Source organism: Piliocolobus tephrosceles, chromosome 11 (assembly GCF_002776525.5).
Source record: "Piliocolobus tephrosceles isolate RC106 chromosome 11, ASM277652v3, whole genome shotgun sequence".
NCBI lineage: Eukaryota > Metazoa > Chordata > Mammalia > Primates > Cercopithecidae > Piliocolobus > Piliocolobus tephrosceles.
The window spans coordinates 26,023,011-26,045,840 of NC_045444.1; the positions used below are offsets into that span (position 1 = coordinate 26,023,011).

The 22,830-nt window shown below is 33.0% G+C and overlaps 1 protein-coding gene across 1 annotated transcript in view; it reads right to left on the reverse strand.

The window, feature by feature from the left end:
- The window catches only part of LRP1B (LDL receptor related protein 1B), a 1,636,277-nt gene that overhangs the window by 197,128 nt on the left and 1,416,319 nt on the right, over positions 1 to 22,830 (reverse strand). The window contains exons 61-66 of the mRNA XM_026453105.1: positions 22,105 to 22,293; positions 21,097 to 21,245; positions 15,076 to 15,169; positions 8,858 to 8,974; positions 8,626 to 8,745; positions 6,814 to 6,933 (exon numbers count right to left, since the gene is read on the reverse strand). Coding sequence (XP_026308890.1) covers positions 6,814 to 6,933; positions 8,626 to 8,745; positions 8,858 to 8,974; positions 15,076 to 15,169; positions 21,097 to 21,245; positions 22,105 to 22,293 — 789 coding nt within the window. The remainder of the gene's footprint in view (positions 1 to 6,813; positions 6,934 to 8,625; positions 8,746 to 8,857; positions 8,975 to 15,075; positions 15,170 to 21,096; positions 21,246 to 22,104; positions 22,294 to 22,830) is intronic.

Genomic DNA, 22,830 nt, shown 5'->3' on the forward strand with positions numbered 1-22,830 from the left:
AAAGAAAAAGAAAGAAAGAAAGATCAACAAATAATTGCACCTCCTTTTGGTGGAGAGTCAATGCACAAAAGTTACCAAAGTCATTGGATGAAAGCTATGAAAAAACTTAATGTATTCATTCCACTTAGATTATTTAGTGACTCCCATATAGGTGATTCATTTTTTCCTATAAAAGCTAGAAGACAATTTCCTGGTCCCATTCATATGGCTAGGCTCTCCTTCAAGGGTTCTGTTAGAACCAAAACATTTCAATGCAAAATAAATGCTATTATGAGGGCTCTCTCTCACATACACACTCTCTTCCTTTCTCTCTTTTTTTCTCTCCCTCTCTCTCGCAGCAAAATATACATACACAAATACATTCACACATACAAAAAATCATTAGCAGAAAAGAGGAAAAGAATAAATTTAGCAAAACAAATAAATGGGTGAAAGAAAAACACATGATATGTCAAAAAATTACCATAAAATATAGTGATCTAATAATACTACAAAAACAACTTACTGAATTAACAGAAGCTGCTTTACACATAGAAAATAAGTTCTCCACACTACCAAGTTTGTAGAAAAATATACTTATTTTCATTACAACTACTTTAAAAGTTTAGAAATATACCAGACGTTAAATTATGTTTCAAAGCTTCCGTTAGAAAAGATAATAGCATATGTACACATCATGATTTCAAAGAAGCAAGATAGAGCTATGCAATTATTTTTTAAAAGTTTTAGAATTAGATTGAAAATCAATCAACAGATACCAGTCACACATACATACCAGACAAAATGTTCAAAGTACATCCTGAGAAATAGTGATTCCATAGAATGTCATTAACTGCTATTTTACAATTCATCTGGGATCAAATAAGTATAGAATGCCAAGAAATGGAAAGCAGTAAAACAATATGGTTTTCATTTCTATCTCTCCTATATTATACTGCCCCACAGGCTTTTTTTTTTTTTTTTTTTTTTTTTTTAATTGCCAGTGTGAGAAGTAGAGAAACTGTCATCTCAACAATGAGTAAGATATTAACCAGAAGTTTTTTTCAGGCAGGTAGAAAATGTAAAGTTCCCTTCTGGATCCTGAGAGATTGTGAAAAGGAAAAAAAGAAGTTGTAGAAAGATCAGTTGCACATATTCTCAAGACATCAGGGCAGGTCTCAGATTGATATGGGATGGACCAAGACACTGGAAAGATAAGTGTCACACTCACCTGGATTTATCACGGGAAAAGGCCAAGCTTCTAGGAGAAACAATAGTGGATGCACACAACATTTTTAAAAATTTAGGAGTTATTTTGTGATATTAAAAGTGGGTAGAAGTTAGAAGTATAAGCTTGAGGCAGTATTCCTGGCTCCTCACAGGACCTAGGAGGTTTACAGGATCATGTGCTTCTGTAAGGATCTTGGCTCAAGGAGTGTCATATATCAACAGCAACATAAGATTAAGCAGCAGCTCATCAAGAATAAAGACTTGAAGACAGCGAAACCCACAGTGAGTGAGGATGCCTTCACTTCACGGTCAGATTAGAGCACAGAGTGAAGATCAGACCAACCCCCAGCAGAGACGAATGAGTTTCCAGAGACTGTGTGAATAGGAGGCCCTTTCTGATTTCCAGCTGCTAACAGGAAGGCACATAATCCCATGCTCCTAAATATCTAGATAGAGAGATACTGTGATACCATATGTTAGAAAATTCAAAATCTGTCTCCCAGCAGCCTCCCTCAACAACACCCCTCAGCATACCCGCTTCATTCACAAGTCACAGCCACACAGGATAGAGGCACTGAGGATGTTCAGATCATCTGTTTGCTAGTCAAAATATAGTACATATATTTATAACCTACATTTAAATTTGGGAAATACTGATTAAAAATACTACACAGATGTCTTAACAAAATATTTGTAAGTGTGGACCATTTTCCAAGATATAAAATTTAAGTACATTATCTTTACTATATATAAAAGCATGAAGCTTTCCTCCAAAAGTTATCTTGAAACCATGGAACAAACAATTTCTAAATGTTATTCTAAATAGAAGTATATTTACAAAGTACATCTACATATTATATATTGATTTTATATATACATATTTACATAGTTGTATAATTATATAGTACAAGTAAAAAATAATAAATGTGAATAATACATGATCACTTCAGGAGAATGGGGAGAAGAGCGAGGAAGGGAAGAGGAGGATTTTAGTGTTATTGTAGAAATTTAAATGCATTAAAAGAGATATCTTATACCAAATTTTAAAAACTATTAAAAATAGTACATGACACTTGTTATGTAACTTATATAACATGCTACTTGTTACATAACAAGTCTATATATGTGAATTTTTTTTTTTTTTTTTTTTTCTGAGATAGGGTCTGTCTCTGTCACCTAAGCTACAGTACAGTGGTGCAATCATGGTTCACTGCAGCCTCAATCTCCTGGGTTTAACCGACCCTCCAGCCTCAGCCTCCAGAGGAGCTGACACTACAGGTGCAAATTTTTAAATACATTTTTTTTTCTGTAGAGATGGGATCTCACTATGATGCCCAGGCTGGTCTTGAACTCCTTGACTCAAGCAATCCTCCCGCCCTGGCCTCCCAAAGTGCCAGGATTACAGGCATGAGCCACCACTCCCAGTCTGAAATATTTTATAATTTAACATGTCCTTGCTTTAACTTTATAAAAACAGTTATAAGGTAATAAGAGTACTTATAGTTTATAGCTATAACTGTATAGCTTAGAACTGTAGCTTATAAGCTTAGAACTATAGCTTATAACTTATAAATGCAAGCTTATAGCTTATAACTGTAGCTTGAGTAGTGAGTTTCAAATTCCCTGATCACGTATTTAAAGGAAAATAAAAGCACGTGTTGATAGGTTCTGTCTTTTTGGTTGAATGTTTTCAGTGTCATGTTGGGAAAGCCAGGTTGCAGAAGATACAAAGACACTGTAAAAAGTTCAAGTTCTCTTCATGAGCTCTAGTTAGTGTGATTATAGCTAACACATTAATTAAAGATCATTAGCCAAACAGCAAGTTATAAACTGAGATTGCACAAAAGCAGCAAATGAGGTTGAATCAACTTAGAGGCAAGAGTCTTTTTTGAAGACTCAGAATTCTAGATTAGATGAAAGGATGCAGGAAAATAAGCAGAAAGCAAGACGACAGAGAGGAGTCATATGGCAGAGCAACAGTGGGTGCTAGAAAGATGGGGCATGAGTGCAGAGTTGACCACTAGAGACCAAACAGAAAATAGCTGATAAAAAGAGAAAATATTTTAGATGCACTGAGAATGTAAAAGAATCTAAACTGTAAACTGGGGAGAGAGAACATAATAAAAAGATCCAGATTCTAATATCATCTTATGAGTTAAATTTTAGAAAAGTTTCAACTCTGATTACTAAGCAGACATGTGATTCTAGTATAGTCTGTCAAATTCTTAAATCCTCTATTAGTTCTTGAAATAGAATAGAGTAGGCTGAAGGTGAAGAAAGTTTGAAGTTGAAATTCCAAATAAATATTCTGGAGCTGCTACAATTGGGATATTCTACTTATTTTGGTCAGGCATTCAAACCTGGTGTTTGCCCAAGATTGTAATAAACAGTGTAACAGCCCTACAAAAGCATTCATCCTCCACAGTCTAATATAATTGTATTTATGTACATTTTTTAAAACTTGTTTTTCCCTTAGTATAAAGTTTAAAAGAGCAGACACCTTCAAGCAAATAGAAGTGATTTTATACAAACTATTAACAACTCACAAAATGAATTTTAACTATCTTGTCATGAACACGAGGCTAGCATAGATTTAAATTCTTACTCAGGCAAAAATAGAGATCCAAGATGTTCTTTAAAGACTTTTAATAATTTAATCCAAATGTGCCAAATGTACATTTTTACAGATTCATAAATTCAGCCGTCTCAAAAACTAGGTGTTAATAAAATGGGAAGTTATATAGTTAATTTAATTTTTAAAATTTATATCCAAAGTTTCACCAAGACTAAATTATTAACCCTGGTCTCCTATACTATATTGAATTTACATCTATTCAAAGTCTCCTTAAATTATACATTAGCATACAAAAATTTTTTCATAGATTGAACATTTGTTGTTAAAATTGTGAGTACTCATAGATCCAATTATACCAGGTTAAATTCAATAAACATGGTGTTTCAGTAAATATAAATATAGAATTTAAAAAATATTTACAATAATTATTATTTTAATTCCCTACACTATACATATATTTTGTATGTGTTAAGTTACTCTGCTTCATTTTTTTCATAGTGCTTCTCTCTCTTTCTCTTGCTTCTATATTGCTTTCTTTACATAATTTAAATAAAAATGAAACAAATTGTTTAAATTAGAATACGTAAAGGTAGAACAAATTACAATGTTCAGACTTTAGAAATGAAATAATCCTATTGATAATGGAACTATAGATAAATACAAATATTGGTGCTGAGAAGGAAGAGATAACAACTAGGTGAACTTCAAGAGCATAACAGAATCTCCCCTTTAACGTAGCACGGGTGAAGCAAACTATGGACACAAACTGAAATAAAAACGGATTCTAAATAGAGATCCTGCAAGAGGGAATAGGTTACACACTCATCCCACACTTAATGTAATCCTACTCTACATCCTGCTAAGTCCTGAGGACATGGGACATATGAAATAGTGAAACACACCCATGCTTCTAGACAAGAGCGGTTCTTAGACATAAGGACACATAACTGAGTCAAACAATAAGGACTTGGCATAACACAGCGAACCTTTGCAAAGTGTTATGTTTCTTTCCCATTCAATAAAAACACCAGAAGGAGAATCATCCCAGGGAGTGTTAAAGAATTAGCATAAATATGTAACATTTCTATATTTATTGAGGACAAAAAGAAACAAGGTGGCCACTTATCCCTTTCAAAAATAAAGGGCATGAAATGCTGTACTAAGATATGACATAGAATTTTCTTTACATTAATTAGCACCTGTGCACAATAAAATTGTATAACTCAAATCAGATGACAACCCTCCATCCTTGCCCCCCGTGTGTGTGTGTGTGTGTGTGTGTGTGTGTGTGTGTGTGTGTGTACACTGGTCTGGAACTTACAGCAATACTAGTGGCTGGGAGAATCCTATACAACCTCACTACTGAAAACATTTAAATATATTTTTCTCTTCATATGGAAAGAATGAAGTGTATTTATGCTGTATCCACAGAGGTTCAAAGCAGATGCTTTGGTTTCCAATAACCCTGGAGTCACATCCCAGTTACAGGAATTGCTAGCTGTAGGACTTTAGACAAATTACAGAACCTCTTTTTGCCCACTTTCCTTATCAATGAAATAGGAGTAATAAAGAGATTAAGTAAGATAATCACTCTAAAGCTTTTAACATATTTCTCGGGCCATATGGTTACCACAACTAAATATTCGGTATTGTTGTTACTAAGGTGATTGATGATAATCTATTTGAAGCAGATAATCTACCAAAACAGAGTTAAATCATGCTAAAGTGAGGAAAAGGAAGGAGAGGAAAATACAGAAATAACACTCCAGTCCAGACATTGTTCAGAGTTAACAAGTCATCATTCCACTTTTGTTTGGTAAGTGAACATGCAAAAGACAACAGAGCAAACTAGCCAGTAATATAAACTAGCCCACAAAAGTCCTTGATAATTGCTATGGACAAATTGGTGATGAATGCAGTTTGAGGCTTTGTGAAGTAATTATGAAAACCAATTCTACAAAGTGGTAAATAATAGTTTTATGATATTATGGTAAGCTATATTGGTTGCATATTCTAAAGACCCAATTATAAGAAGATAGTATTAGGAAAATCACTTAAAGACATGTTATTATTGCCAGCACTTATACATGTAGCTCATAAGTGTTGTTCAAAATAAATGAAATTTCAGAGCACATAAAGGTTTTTCATTATTTTCATTTTCCCCATAAAAGTTCAATGAAAGTACTGTGGAATCTAGCAAATGCATTAAACACACTTCTATGAAGTCTGGGAGTCCTATCCAGTTTGGACAAACTTTGTCTTTTCTAATCAATTACTAGATGAAATGCTTTTAGCTTATCCAACAATGCCAAATTGGCATATTTGTCTACAGAACAGGCTCAATTAATGTTAATAAATGCTAATCAAATGAATTACAAATAGCAAATACTCTTGATTTCTGTCTCAGTGTTAACAGTTTTAAGATAGAATCAAATATATTAAACAAAATAAATATATTCTCCATTTCTGCAATGTCAATGAAGAAATTATTGTAAATAAAATTATTTTAAGTGAAAATATTAATGTTTCAAAAGCAAATGCTGGTTTAAATGATCACTGTCATCTACTAATACAGAACAGATGCTTTTTATTATCTTTTTTCACACTGTATTCTATTAAAGAATGACATACAATAATCGTTGAATAACTACAGAATCTTAGGGATTTAAGCAAAAAAAATTAATTCCAGAATGATGTGAATATAGTGTTTCCTTATTTCTATTCACTAAATACTAATGCTAGCATGTTCACACTCTAATATAAGAAAATAATGGTTTTATTCTACCTCTTTAGTCTATCTTTTATAAAGTTCTGGGTTATATTAAGGAATACTTACTCTTCCATCTTATCACTCCAGGCTTTTTGTAAAGTAGCTAACCTAAGTTTTTATGAGTCTGGGAACACAGAGACAAAACCTTTTCCGGTAAGACTTTAGTTTCAAAAGAATTGTGTTCAGATTTGCTTCACTGTGTGGTTATTGCAGATGACCCAAAAATGGAGAGATAAGGCCCTGAGTCACAAACACTCACCGCAGTTGGCCTCGTCTGATGCATCTGCACAGTCTGGATCCTCATCACAAACCCACAGCTTGGAAATGCAGTGTTTCGTAGTCTTACACTGGAAATAGTCTGGAGAACAGCTGTTTTCAGCTTAGGAAGAAAACTGCTATTAAAATGTAGCTTTGGAGAACATATTTATTTATTAAAAACAAATTTTATAGACAAATGTTTAAGACGGTTTATCAAAAAATGTATTGTCTTTAAATTAATAGGACTCTGAAGGTGAGGAATTTTAACTTTTAATTTCTTACGAGATACTCCTGCTATCCTCTCCAGTAAAAATAAAGAAAACATATTTTTGCAGTGATACACTGATAAATATCAGAGTTTTCAAAAAACTGTTGATTAGATATTTGAACACTAATTTTAAGAATTAAGAATTCAGGGACTTTCAAAATAAGTCTTCTTCCAGAAAAAAATAAGAATTGATAGGTACACATTTTTGTAAACTCAAAAATACTAAAATTGGAAGGCATTAAGTGAATAAGGTTATCAAAATGTCTAGGAATTGTGTTGAGTTTTATACATATATGGAGTCTTGCTCTGTTGCCCAGGCTGGAGTGCAGTGATATGGTCTTGGCTCACTACAACCCCCATCTCCCAGGATCAAGCTATTCTCCTGCCTCAATCTCCCGAGTAGCTGGGATTATAAGCACCTGCCACTGTGCCCAGTTAATTTTTGTATTTTTATTAGAGACACGGTTTCACCATGTTGGCCAGGCTGGTCTCGAACTCCTGACCTCAGGTAATCCACTTGCCTCGGCCTCCCAAAGTGCTGGGATTACAGGCGTGAGCCACTGTGCCCGGCCTGTGTTGAGTTTTTGAGGGAAGTGAACATCCAACTTAGACTGTAAACTGCATCACAAATCCTACTCAGTTCAATGCATCATCTTCTAGAATGGCTAACCATAAAGAACTGGTACTGACTTTTTTCTGAATGCACCCTCTTAATCAAATTGCTGGATGACTGCACATTATTTACTGATAAAAGTTTTAGAGGAATAAAATAAAACTTCAGCAAGACAGAAATGCTGACAGCAGTTCTGTTGAAACCCTGAAACTTGACAGGTGCTCCATTGTTCACATAATCTGAATGTGTGAGTGCGTATGCAAGCATGTGCATGCCAGCCTATGTGCATATATATGTACATGGTATAAACTGTTTTGCCTTCCATTTAACTTAATTTGAATTTTGACAGAAGATGGAAATATAAGATGAAAAGAAACAAAATATTTTACTATTATTCTTTCAAATAGTTCGTTAAGATATGTTAAATAGAGCATTGTTTAGAATTTTGTAGAAGTTAAACTTTTGTTAGACTATTTTACCCAGATTTTATATGTCTCTTCATGAGTACAACATGTATTTCATGGAGAAAAAAACTCTCTAATTAAAAATCACTTAATTTTAAGAAACGAATTAATCAACAGAAGTAAATTACCTTTATCTACTTAATGTGGGCAAGCATACATTTAAAAAAACATAATCAACTGCCATGTTGTATTTGATGTTTCTCTTAAGGATGATGTGGATGAATGAATGTTGTTCATGTTTGTCATAATTTCCAGGTAGATTTTAAAGTAAACTTGCCCATATTTTCATTTTCTCTATTTTTGTTTAGAGCTTCTATCCCAGTTGGCACCTATTTCTAATTATTTGACCATAATTTATTTTTAATTTATCTACATCATATGAATTTATGAAGTATAGTAATAATTTTTCGATTTATTTTAGTTAGGAGTCAAAGTTAAGACAAGACAGAGCATTTTGAGCTGACTTACGACAGTCTCTTTCATCTTCCTCATCACCACAGTCATCTTGCCCATTACATCTTAAGTTTACTGGGATACATTTCTGGTTCTTGGTACACTTGAATTGACCTGACAGGCAGACATGTGTGTCTAGAACATAGAGAGAGAGGAAAAAAAATATATGTGTCTGAATTTAAATCACACAGACATAATCAGTTGAGAATTAGACTTATGTTCATTAGTTAGGAATTCAATCACCTACCACAGTTGAGTTCATCAGAATTGTCTCCACAATCATTCTCTCCATCACAGATGAAAGCTGGTAGAGCACAGAGTCCAGTCCCACACTGAAATCGGCCTGGCTGACATTTAAATTCAGCTAGGGGAGAAAGCATAGATATTGTGGAATGGCAATCTTACCTCACAATTTCTTAAACAGAGACTTTCTTGCATTCAAGATATTTACTACATTAAATATATCCTGGAACACAATGTGAATGTCTCTCATCTCGATAGCTATTAGATTCAAATATTTAGCTTTGAGCAACTCAGATGGCTTCCAGAAAACATTTAATAAACCATACTTTAGAAGGTAAGAATTAATAACAGACAAAGATTTTTTTAAAAAATTAAAAAACAAAAGTCTCCTAATTTTAATAAAGTGATATTGAGAGGTTAAGTTGCAGAATGAAATTTATTGTAACAAAAACTGTTATTCCAATATCATTTTTTAAGAAATAATTTCTCCTTGATCACTTGGCCTATGGTGTGTGTGTGATTTGACCACAACACGTATTCTTTCTTTTCTTTTTTTCTTTTTTTTTTTTTCTTTTTTCCTTCTGAGACAGAGTCTTGCTCTGTCGCCCAGTCTGGAGTGCAGCGGTGTGATCTTGGCTCACTACAACCTCTGTCTCCTATGTTCAAGCAATTCTACTGCCTCAGCCTCCCGAGTAGCTGGGATTACAGGCACCCACCACCATGCCTGGCTAATTTTTTGCATTTTTGGTAGATATGGGGTTTCACCATGTTGGCCAGGCTGGTCTTGAATTCTGGACCTCAGGTGATCTCCCCACCTCAGGCACCCAAAGTTTTAGGATTACAGACGTCAGTCACTGCACCTGGCCCACAATACATATTCTCTAGCACAATGTAAAGCAAATGTTTTCTATATGTATCACATTTTAAATCAGATTTATCAATATTCATCCCTATAATCCTATTATTATACAAGAGAACAATATCTTATAAATGGCAAATATTTTATATACTATAAATATATTATAACAAGTAACTCCTAAGTGATAATGCATTTTATCTTATCATATTATCTGGGAATAACAATAATAAGGCAGGATCTGTTGAGGGTCTACTATGTGTCAGGCACTGGGCTAGACCCCTTCACATACAGTTACTAATATAATCTCGTCATAACATTCTCATTTTGGCATTACCATTTTAGCAATGAGTAAACTAAATTTACTGAATATGAATAATTCATTTAAGTATGCACAACTTTTAAGTATCAGACTCTGAATTCAAATCTACTATGGTGTTTGCAATAAAACACATCTTTTGACAAATAATTTTAATGCACATTACTGATTTTGAGATTAATATTATCTTTATTAGCGCAAATCAGTGACTCAAACACTAATAAATAGCATTTAAACTTTTTTGAGAAATAAATTATGCTTTTATAATTACAATATTACATAAAAATTTAAACATTCTTTTAAAAATAACTCTCTATATGGTTTGCTTCCATAGAAGAGTTCTAACATATTGAAAGTTATTTGCTTCCAATCTATAACATTTGTTAATTAATCATACTAGATGTTTAAACTGAATGACACAATTATCTCATACTTTAAACATGTGCCTTCCTTCTATTTCATTTTGCTTTGTATATAATTTTCTTTAATACTCCTTTGCTATCAAAACAACTCTCCACCAGAAAAAGGGTTGCAACTATTAAAGGAATGCTTGGAAATAACTTGGAAGCCCATCTGACCTTCAAATCTGTCTCTAGAATAATCTTAAGTGTATTAGAGTATTATAAGAAACATTATAACAAATCTGTGATGCCAGAGAATTTTGATGCATCCCTCCTAACTACATTTATATAAGTAACAGTATGTAAGTTTGCAAGTATGGGACCCTGGGATGAGACTTTCCTGTCTTCTCAGGTGAAGTTATAAGTATTGCCAGCAGCTCTTATTGTCTGCAGGTATTGATGATGCATCTACTCGAAAGTGAAATCTAAGCACTCTGTAGACTCTTGCATATAAACTTCACCATGACTCTCAAGTAAAGTGTCATGCCTACAGATATTCAAAGCTGTTAACCCATCAACTACAAGTAAATGTTTATTTGCTATACTAAAAGAAAGCTCACAGAGATAATGAAACCAATAAAAACATTTAAGACTACTAGAAGAAAATATAGAGGGAAAGTTCCACGACATTAGGGTGGGTAAAAACTTTTTGGATATGACTCTAAAAACACAGGCAACAAAAGCAAAAATAGACAAATGGAATTACTTCAAATTAAAAAAAAAAAAAAACTTATGTACAGAAAAAGAAACAATCAACATAATAAAGGGACAATCTATAAAATGGAAGAAAATATTTGCAAACAGTACATGTGCTAATGGGTTAATATCCAAAATATATAAAGAATACTCAACAGTAAGAAAACAAAATAACTCATTTAAAAATGAGCTGAGGATTTGAATAGGCATTTCTTTAAAAAATTATACAAATGGCCAACTGGTATATTAAAAAATACTCAACATCACTAATTATCAGGAAAATGCAAATAAAACCACAATAAGATATCATCTTATACCTGTTAAGTTAGGCATTGTAAAAAAAGAAGAAATATAAGCATTAGCAATGATGTGAAGAAAAGAAAACATTTAAATGTTATTAATTCCTATCCTGACCACTGAAAGTTTCTCCACATTAACAAGAAGGCATCCGTACTGTCTGATCATGTGTTCACTGCAGTAGCATTTTTATTTTCTTTCAAGAACTTTTCCTTTGCATTCATAATTTTGCTGAGTGGTACAAGAAGCATAGCTTTTGGTATATCTCGTGTTTTGAGATGCCTTTCTTGTATTTCACTGGTAGAAATGTAAATTAGTACTGCTATTTTGGGTAACAGTGTGCAGGTTTCTCAAAAAATTAAAAACGTAGTGACCATATGATCCAGCAATCCCACCTCTAGATATATACAGACATACCTAGAAGATATTGGAGGTTCAGTTCCAGACCACCACAATAAAGCAAATATCACAATAAAGCATGTCATACATTTTTTTTTTTTTTTTTAGTTTCCTAGTACATATAAAAGTTATGTTTATCCTACACTGTAGTCTATTGAGTGTGCAATGGCATTGTGTTTAAAAAAAAAACTGTACAAAATTAAACAGAGTTAGGTAGGGCCTCGATCTGGATTAGGCTTTGGCTTAAGGAAATGTTGTAGATGACTTCATCTATCCTGACCACTGAAAGTTTCTCCACATTAGCAAGAAGGCATCTGTACTGTCTAATCATGTGTTCACTGCAGTAGCATTTTTATTTTCTTTTAAGAACTTTTCCTTTGCATTCATAATTTTGCTGAGTGGTACAAGAAGCATAACTTTTGATATATCTTGTGTTTTGAGATGACTTTCTCACTAAGCTTAATAATCTCTAGCTTTTGATTTAAAGTGAGAGACATGAAATTCTTCCTTTTGCTGGAACACTTAGAAGCCATTGTGGGGCTATTAGTTGACCTAATTTTAGTATTGTTGTGCTTAGAGAATAAGGAGGCCCAAGGAGAGGGAGAGAGAGAGGGAATAGTGGGTTGGTAGGCAGCCAGAACACACACAATATTTATTGATTAAGTTTGTTGTCTTTTATGGGTATGGTCTGTGGTGTTCCAAAACAATTAATAGTATTAATAATAACAAAGAATACTGATCATATCACCATAACAAGTATGATCATAATAATGATAAAATTGAAATAGTGTGAGAATTACCACATAGTGACAGAGAGACAAAGTGACCACATACTGTTGAAAAATGTCACCAATAGACAATATTGATGCAGCATTGCCATAAACCTTCCATTTGTGAAAAATACAGTATCTGCAAAGCACAGTAAAGTACAGCAGAATAAAATAAGGTATGCCTGTGTAACCAAAGACAATAAAATCACTATGTTGTCACGCTATCCGCATTCACTTGTTCACTGCAGCTCTCTTCACAGTAACCAAGATATGAAATCAACCACAGGGTTCATCAATGGATGAATGAATAAAGAAAATGTGGTATATATACATGAGGGAATAATATTCAATATTTTAAAATAGGAAACACTGTTATTTGTGACAGCATGGGTGAACCTGGAGGACATTATTTTATGTAATACCAGCCAGGCAAAGAAAGACAAATACCACATGATCTCACTTATAAGTAGACTCTAAGAAAGTCAAACTTATAGAGACGGAGAATAAAATGACGGTTACCAGAGGCTGGAGATTGGGGAGATTAGGAAGACGTTGTTCAAAAGACACAAAATTTCAGTTAGATGGAAAAAATTACTTCAAGAGATCTATTATATATCTTGTTGACTGCGGTTAAAAGCAATATATTGCACACTTGAAAATTACTAAGAGAATAGATTTTAAGTATTCTCAGCACAAAAAAAGCTAAGTATGTGAGGTAATGCATATGATAAATAGCGTAATTTTGCCATTCCACAATGTATACATATATGATAAAATTATACTATATACCTTAAATATATAGAAATTTATTTGTCAATTAAAAAATGTAGATATTAGTATTTAATCAAAACAAAGATCATAGAGAAGCTCTTAGATAACAGATGTCTCTTAGACAGCAGTGCCTCAAAAAGACACTAAAGTAATATTTGATGACCATATATTCTGAAAGGAGTTAAATGTGAAAAATTCCTAACACTAAATCTGTAGTTAATTTTTCATATCAATGTGGTTCCAGGATGAAATTTCAGTCAAAATTACAACTAGAGGTCAGGAGCTGCAGGTCATTATAGTGAAATTTTCTCAGATAACAGTGAATCTAGACAGGAAAGATCATTTTCTTAATTAAAGGACTAAAGTAACATATTCATTTTGTCTATTTCTAAGAATTATAAATATAAGTTGCATTCAGTGTATTTACTGTTATAGAAAATTTACTTTATTGTGGGGAAAGTAATAACTTTCTCTTAACAAGAATCTCAGTAAGGTCACCAAAATAATTTATTCTTCTTTTGATATTCCTTTTAACTGAATAAGTTTTTTGAAAATAATAATTCAGACATAATAGTATACCTATCCCACAGAGATATTACTCTTTATATGTTGTCTATCATAGTAAAAAACAAAAATTGTATTTAAAAAATCAAAGAGCAGTGAATCTTTCAGAAACATAAGGATTATATTAGAAAAGCAATGACTTTTATAATTTTTTTCTTTTTCATTGATTTGATTACTTACTGCTTTCAAACATATATGCTATATGAAATAATTTCAATGTGTGACAGACTTGGGCATGACTAGAGAGATGGAATATAGTCTATCTAAGTAACTATCTATATGCCCTAAATTTGTAAAAGCTTTATAATAAGGTGGTAGCAAGCTCTACAGTAGAAGGTAGCCAGCTTTTTCTGTTTTTTTGGAGTGCAAGCCTAAGGATTTTGAACTCAATTGTCAAGGCCAAATCATGGCAACCATGTACTGGGATGTTGAGGGAATTATCATGATTGACTACGAGCATCTCCAACCTGACAGTGAAGTATTGGAGTTACCGACGGAGTGAAGTACGCAAGACTATCAAGGAAAAGTCTGCTGATGTCCCATTACAACGAAAGTTACCAACAATTGCTGAAAAAGCAGCAGCTAACCACACCAATTACAGTCAAATGCCAAACATAATTGGTAGTCACTTTAGAGCAATTGCTAAGAACAAATTAAATTACCTAATGACAATCTAATGATTTATATTGGAAAAATCAGACTTTTAAAGAATTTTCAGGATTTCAATGTTGACAGTAAAGTTGAGAAATCACATTTCTTAAAGATAAGATTTCAGTCATTGAGTGACATTCTGGAAACTTGCCCATTTTTTCTTCTAACTTGGTGACATAGTAAGTCAAATTAATGCTGCTTATTACCCTACTGATCACTACATGAAATAATGTCATTATTCCACAAGTAATCAAATTTGAGAAACAAAATCTAACACAAATGGCTGATGGCGCCATTCTAAATGTAACAGTTATCAGAGAGATAATCAAGATATTGCAACAATTTTTATTTTATTTTTAAATAATGGCATTTAAAATTTTTCTATTTCAATTTTGGAAAAGTGTCAGAAGGCAATACTTTAGGTGTAGTTACAATTTTCCAGGTCTGGGATATAAGGGACTCTAAATTCTAAATTTCAGCATTTGCCAGTATACTCACGACAGTCATCAGGTTCATCAGATCCATCACCACAGTCATCCACAGTGTCACATTTCCACCAGAATGGAATACATTTGTCAGTTTTGCAACGAAACTTTAAAAAGAAAAAAAAGAAAAAAAGAAAAAAAATGTTGAAGAACCCAGTGCCTATATAATGGATATTTTAAAATTTGGCAACATAGCCTAGTCTACATTTTTTCTGCAAATGTGAACAACGGTGATTTTGGAGAATTCCCCAATAGGAACTAATTACACAGCAAGCTACAAGATGATCTTCCAGGACAGCATATTGTTCAGGAAAACCTCTTGAGATGACCTGCAAACACAGACAAGCTCTCACATTTACATGTTGTCTAAAGAGCTACTTGGTTTTGTGGTTGGTTGGTTGGTTGGCTGGTTGGTTGAGATGGGGTCTCCCTCTGTCACCCAGGTTGGAAGGCAGTGGTGTGATCTCAGCTCTCTGGAGCCTCAACTTCTTGGGTTCAAGAGATTCTCTCACCTCAGCCTCTGGAGTATTTGGGACTATAGGTATCTGCCACCTTGCCCAGCTAATTTTTGTATTTTTTGTAAAGATGAGGTTTTACCATGTTGCCAAGGCTGGTCTCAAACTCCTGGGCTCAAGTGATCCTTCCACGTAGGCCACCCAAAGTGCTGGATCACAGGTGTAAATAAATCACCGCACCAGCCCTGAAGGGCTACTTGTACACTACAGCAGCAGACATGAGTAGTTGCTACAGAGATCCTGTGGCCTGAAAAGTCTACAATACTTACTATCTGGCCCTTTACAGGAAAAGTTTGGCAAACACTAAATAGGGCTAAAAACTATCAGGAATATCAGGAAGAGATATCTAGTCAAACTAATTTAGGTAATTTGAATTAATTTAATTTAATTGCATTTTATTCAGAATCTTGGGCAATTCAATTAACATCTCTCAGTCTGTGTTCTTTAGCCACCAAAAGAGGATCTGAAGATAATCTGAAGTATCTTTTCCAGCTCTGTCACGCTGTGATTCCATAAACATTCCTGAACACTGAAAATACTGCCTTTATCCATGATGAGCATGGGCCCCACGTAAATTTTAAGAATATCTCTTTAAAGCATTTAAGGCCAACACAGTTCTTTTCAGTTTTCAGAATTCCTAATAAATACACATGATCTTTTAGGACAAAGAGAAATTCTGATAATTTTTTAAAAAGAGGTAAAAATAAGGCTCAATATTTTTTTTTTTTTTTTTGCTGACTTAAAAAATTGAATGCACAGAAAAAAGCTCTTGTAATAAAACTTGTTCTCCAGATTACCTAAAAAAAAACTATTCACCAAAATATTTATTCATATGTTTTATTTGTTGTATTATCCTTTCCACTTGAAACAGCTAAACAAAAAGTCATGAGAAAGGCAATAATTCTATTATTTATAGAAACGGAAATTTTAACTCCTCCTTTTAAAAATTAACTACTGAGTGGCAGATTAATACTAGAGAAAGTAAGTGAGTTGTTATACGGCAATATTTATTTACTTACAGGCTATTTAGCACGCAAGTGACTTGATACTGGAGACAAATTATAGAAAGTTATTATTGCATATTACTTTTATGAGAAAGGTGATTTGAACTCACATGTAGCTGCTGAGACAGAGTAATTATTGTTCCTATTAACTTCATTATTGCCCAAATTTAAACAGTGACCAAAAAGCTCAGTTCACTTATGTTTTAGTAATCTATGACCGTAAACTAATTACTTTCTCAGTACCACTCAGAGAGAAGGAACTAAAGACAAAAATCTCACTTTCCATACAGAGCACATGCATCTGGAGTAGCTGTCACTAAAAAAAAAAAAAAAAAAAAAAAAAAAAAAAAAAAAAAAAAAAAAAATCACTTGAAATTAGTTAAACCAAGCAGTATGTAATGTTTAGTCGATTTCTCCTGGTATATCAAATTATTTTCCTCTTCAATTTAGTAGAACTTCACCGAAAAGCATATATCACAATATTCATCTGGAATTAAAAACATTTCTAAATGCTAATTGAGATGATTTTCTAAAAGTTATTAACTTCTTTTAGAAGTGCTTATGTTGTTATTTCCATATAAGTGACTGACAGCAAGCTGGCATTTATCTTAGCATGTTACATACAAGAAAGATTTGTAACAGAAAACTATAGCCTAGGCTGAATTATTACTAATGAAAATAGATTAGCAATCTAAAGGTTTGTTTATTTAGAATACTGTTACTTTCTTCAAATAAGAGATTATTTGATGTTGGCTTTTGCTAAATTTGTCTGGATATGATGGACTGGATTCATGATAGATTTACATCATTTAAAAAATATAAGTGTGAATTTTGTCTCCCAGTGGCAATACAAGAAGGAATAGAGCTCTATGAATCCAATGGGAGATCTGACTGTTCAACTGATTTTTCCACATTTGCTTAGCTTGTACATTTCTGTTGTGTGTGTGTGTGCTTTTTTTTTTTTTTTCATAAAATATGAGAGGAGAAAACTTACCTTTATAGATAGTGACTGTCTGGGGATACGAGGGAAAGCAGTTACCCTTAACATTAAATATTTCTAGTCATTACAATGTATTAAAACACATTAGTAGGAGAACAGCAGGTCTCCTGAGTATCCTCAAAGTCTTCCCAATCGTGATTGGAAAAATATCTAAATTGCATATTTTTTTTATTCACTAAATGAGCCCAATTTAAATAAACATGAACTGTTGGAATTATATATGATATAATGATTTTGCTCTTCATTTGACTTTGATAATAACATTAAAGGGTTTTGAGTTAAGGGAGGCCAGGGTAAAATATACTTATCTTATTTTTCATGTTAATCAATATTTTATTCTCACAGGAAGATCTCTTCTATTTCATATCTTAGCTTCATTTTTACATACTTAAATTCAGTAACTTAAAAAAGATTAATGCTAAATATAAATATAAAACAGTCTTCATCATAAATGTTCTCTAAGACTAATATCATCATAAAATAAACTGTAGATTGCAATTATCACCCACAAGAAAGAGCTATAAAGAAACTACTGAATACGTGTCTACTAATATGAACACAAGGATAAAATGCATCCCAATATGGTGAAGTTTAGTTGAAACAAGAAGAGTCTCTATTTTAAAGCTTAAGTAAAGCCATTTTTAAGTTGACCTTTTTTCTAATTAAAATAATTTTCATTAAATATTTGAAATGACTAGTGTTATATGAATTAAACTTAATCCTAACTTTTATTAGATTATCGGACTATGTTTTTAATTCTAATAGAATTCTTACTGATGTGATTTGCCTGTTTTTTCCTAAAATAATACTATTTGGTGAACATGTCATTTGTTGACAATCATTAGATGATATATCAAAATCCCTATGTAAGAATAAATAAAGAATGCAAAATTTTCATCAGAATACTTACTAGCATGATTGTAAACTGCCTAGATAATTTGCTTTCTTTAAAGGTCTACCTCACTGAAAATTATGTTTCTACAAACTGATTTTTCTCCAAGAAGTATACAAGAGATAGATTTTCCTCTCATTAGATCAGAAAAGAACCAGAGGTAAAATGGTCTCACAAACAAGAAGATTTACAGGGATAACCACTTAACACTTTGCATTACCTGTTCTTCATTAACATTCTTTCTTTCCTTTTTTTATTTGTTTTTATGTTTTGAGACAAGAGTTTCACTCTGTTGCCTAGGCTGGAATGCAGTGGAACGATCTTGGCTCACTACAGCCTCCTCCTCCTGGGTTCAAGCAATTCTCATGTCTCACCCTCCTGAGAAGCAGGGATTACAGGTCCATGCCACCACGCCCAGCTAATTTTTAATATTTTTTAGTAGAGACAAGGTTTCGCTATGTTGGCTGGGTGGCTCTCCATCTCCTGAACTCAAATGATCCACCTGCCTCATCCTCCCAAAGTGCTGGGATTACAGGTGTGAGCTACCGGGAATGGGCAATTAACTTTTTCCTTGAAGATGAAACTAATGAAGTGATACCTCCTCTTTTTCTGTTGTTTTCAGAAATACAGTTGAAAAGTATTGTCCACATTTAGATTTATTTGCTCTGTCTTGCTATTGTTAAGATTTTTAAAATTCATGATAGACTATTGGGGATATTTTAAAAATACAAAAATTTTAGTGTTGTCATAATGGATACCAAATTGGGAAATAATTTTATTAGATAAATAATACTTTCAGGGCGAGTTAGGTTTTCATTTATTTGACTAATCTAATTTGTTGGCATTGGATAAACAGTTACAGATTTTCATATATAATATTTTAAAAAGTGTTATCCCTTTGATGCCTGTAGTGAGTCTGATGTTTTACTCTCTGTGCCTTGCTATTTGAGATGTTCACCTGTGCTTCAAAGAATACCGTGATTTTGCTCTATTTTTAGTTGGCTATTAAACCATCGCCACTGTAGTGACTCAGGCAGGCATCATCTCTACTAAGCCAGTGACAGCCCCAGTTTTGGGCCTCAACAGACTGATATATGTATGATCACTCTAAAGCAAGAGACCAAAGATTATTTTAGAATAACCTGAGTGGATGCTACCTGAACATTTGACTAAATAGCACCAACAGTATTGACAATTCTATTTTAAAATATTAAAAAATGTTATTTCTCTCTTTAATTTGACCACTAAGAATAATTCGGTCGCTAATTTTATCTCTCATAATGGCTTAAATTTCCAGCTCTTTAAAAATAATATTTTTTACACAAATACTCAGGGACATATAATTAGAATAACACATTTTGTAATAAAAGCAGAGTCTATGGCTTGTGCTTTCAACGAGCCATCAGAACCTCCTGAGGGCAGCTCACACTACACACATGACTTTTCATGTAAATTTCAGCTGCAGTATACGACAAGAGTAATAAACAAAATCTACTATGCACCAGGAACTTTTCCCATTTAATCTGTATATGACTTAGAAATAGTATATAATCCCATTTAAAAGATGAGAAAACCAAGGTACCAAGAAGTAACAAACTCAATTTAAAGTCGAGTCTGGGTTATGATCACAGAGGGTCTGGCTTCAGAATCTATGCCCTTAACCTCTACACATTCTGACTCCCTGAAAAAGTTCTAGTAGTTATTATTTATGCAGTTCTTTCGCATATGATAGTACTAAGTCTAATCTGAAAGGCAAGCTGAGCTAAATTTAGCTTCTCCATTTTGAAGATAGAAACAATCTAAGAGAAACTCGGTCTCTTGCAATGAAATCACTGCTAGTAACTGGAAAATTAGCAAATTCAAACACAGGATTCTAAAAACAAATTTAGTCATTTAAAAGACAAAATACAGTTTGACAGTTTTATCTTAAATCCAACAAGATAGTGGCTTATGTGTTACAAAGTACAGTTTTATAATGTGATATGACTATTGTCCAAAATTTGAAAGTAATCAAATCAAGTCCATGCAACTACCATACAGTAGACAACTTAACTCCTGGGATATCTTCAACTGAAAATAATTAAATTTTAAAGAAAAAGAGGTTTCAGAAGAAAGTTATTTTGAGCATATAATTTATTTTAATAAAACAAAATCTAGAGACTTACTCTCTATTTAATTTATCTTTTCCAGATCACCAACTCTAAGAAATGGAAAGTGGGGACAGTGACATACAGCATATTATCTGGAGAGATTTCCTGCTCTGTTTAAACTCCACCTCCTTTTACCTACACCATTTCTCAATCATCTGCCTTATTAAACTACATAAAATCTCCTCTGCTGTTGCTGTTATGCCCACTTAGGATTTGAGACATTATTTGTGTGGATCTGTGAAATACTTTTTTCTCTCTCTCTCTTTTTTGTTTGTTTGCTTGTTCGTTCCCTTTTTGGCCTTTATTTATTCTTCCTAATGGATAAGGCCCATTTTAATGAGGTGTTACAGTGCTTTTCCTTTATTCTGTGACCATCTCTACAATGTATGGAATGATCATTCAATGTTATGCTAAACAAAAGAACTGATGTTTCACCATACACTCTATAAGAAGATTCGCAGACCTCCACTCACCTGGCTGGCTGTGCAGTTGGATAAGCAAGTCCTATTATCAGCTGCCAGATAGAAGTTGGTGGGACATGCACAAGTATGGGCTTTTCCAGGGGCTAAAAGGCACAGATGACTGCAACCACCATTATTTATCATGCAGAGATGTTTGGAGACTACAGATAAGAAAGAAACAACAACAACAAAACAGGATAATCAAAACTAATAATATAACATGGGATTAGAGATAGGACATTTAAGCTTCATAACTTGAATTGGAATAAATCTTTGTAATCAAGAACTCATCAAGACTATAAATATAATTTTACTTTGTCACAAATGCTACTCATTGGCCATTGACATTAATTTGACCATTCAATAATTTTAAAGGTGCATTTCTACAAAACAAGAATTTTAGTAGGAAAAAACTGTCCATGAGAAAAATAAACAAGACTAGAAGCATTTTGGATGAAGACAAATGTATGTTTAGAAATACAAACATAAAATAAAACAATGAAACAATGATCTATACCTAGGAGTGTAATGGCTTTGCTTTATAGGCCAGATAGGTTTTTTAAGGAAAATAATCAAACCTTTATTTCACAAGGCCAGATGAAATTCTCGTTAAATATATGCTGAAGAAAAAACTTGATAGAGTTGTCAGTTTTAAAACGCTAGAGCTAGTTAAACATAATTCCTCCTACTCAGCATTACAGAAACTAAGGATCCTCTATTTTGTAAACAAATTATTTCAAGAATACAGTCTTCACTTATCTGACTAAATGCATTATTATCATTTTAGCTTTATATGAGTTGAACAAATCTACAATTCTTGGTCCTATTATTGAGCTTCTAATCATATGCCTTAAGAGCAGTACTTCATATTGATTGAATTCTTCCATAAAGTGATGCTAAATAATTAAATCTAGTAATCTTCATCAAAAATAAAATTACATTTAACCTTGAAAGAATAAAAAATGGAATGTTACTGAAAGATGTTAATGCATTTATGGAAATCATGGAAAGAATAATTACCATCAGGTTGTCTATAAGAATGATACACCTGGATATCTGTGATGGCATGCCATGAGTTAATCAGTGAGAGTCTGTCTGCTCCCGATGTTTTATGGGCACGGCTGAGTGACTTGGTTTTCCCATCAGTCCAGTAGATGTAGTCTTCAAACAATGTTAGTGCAATCACCCCTGGAATATCTTGATTAGGGACTGTAATAGGAGATGGTAAGATTAATGTTCAGTCTTGGAAGACTGCCAGTTAAAATATTCAATACTACATGGGCTGACAGATACAACTGCTACAGAACTTCATGTGAATAATTGCTGTGACAACCTGTCAGGCCAGCAAAGTTCTTTATTACCGGTTAAGAGAATGCAAGATTGGGCACAGGAGCTAGCTTTGCTCAGATTCGGCTTGGTTCAATCACTGGAAAAAAAATGAATGTGATTCTTTCACCATTAAAGCCTGCTTCACCAGAAACAAATACCATCCACCATTTTAAAATTCATAATTTATATATATGTGTGTATGTGTGTGTATACATACACACATATTTACATATATATCTCCTTCTGGTTGTTCTTAACTTAAATACCTAAATCTAAATGTCATTGTCCTACTTTTTTCACATGTAAAATGATTAAATTATAGATCCTGGAAGAAATGTGTCTACTACCTGGAAATAAAGTGGCTGTGAAACTACTATAAACCTTTTCAGCCACTGAGATTTTATGAGCACTTTTACT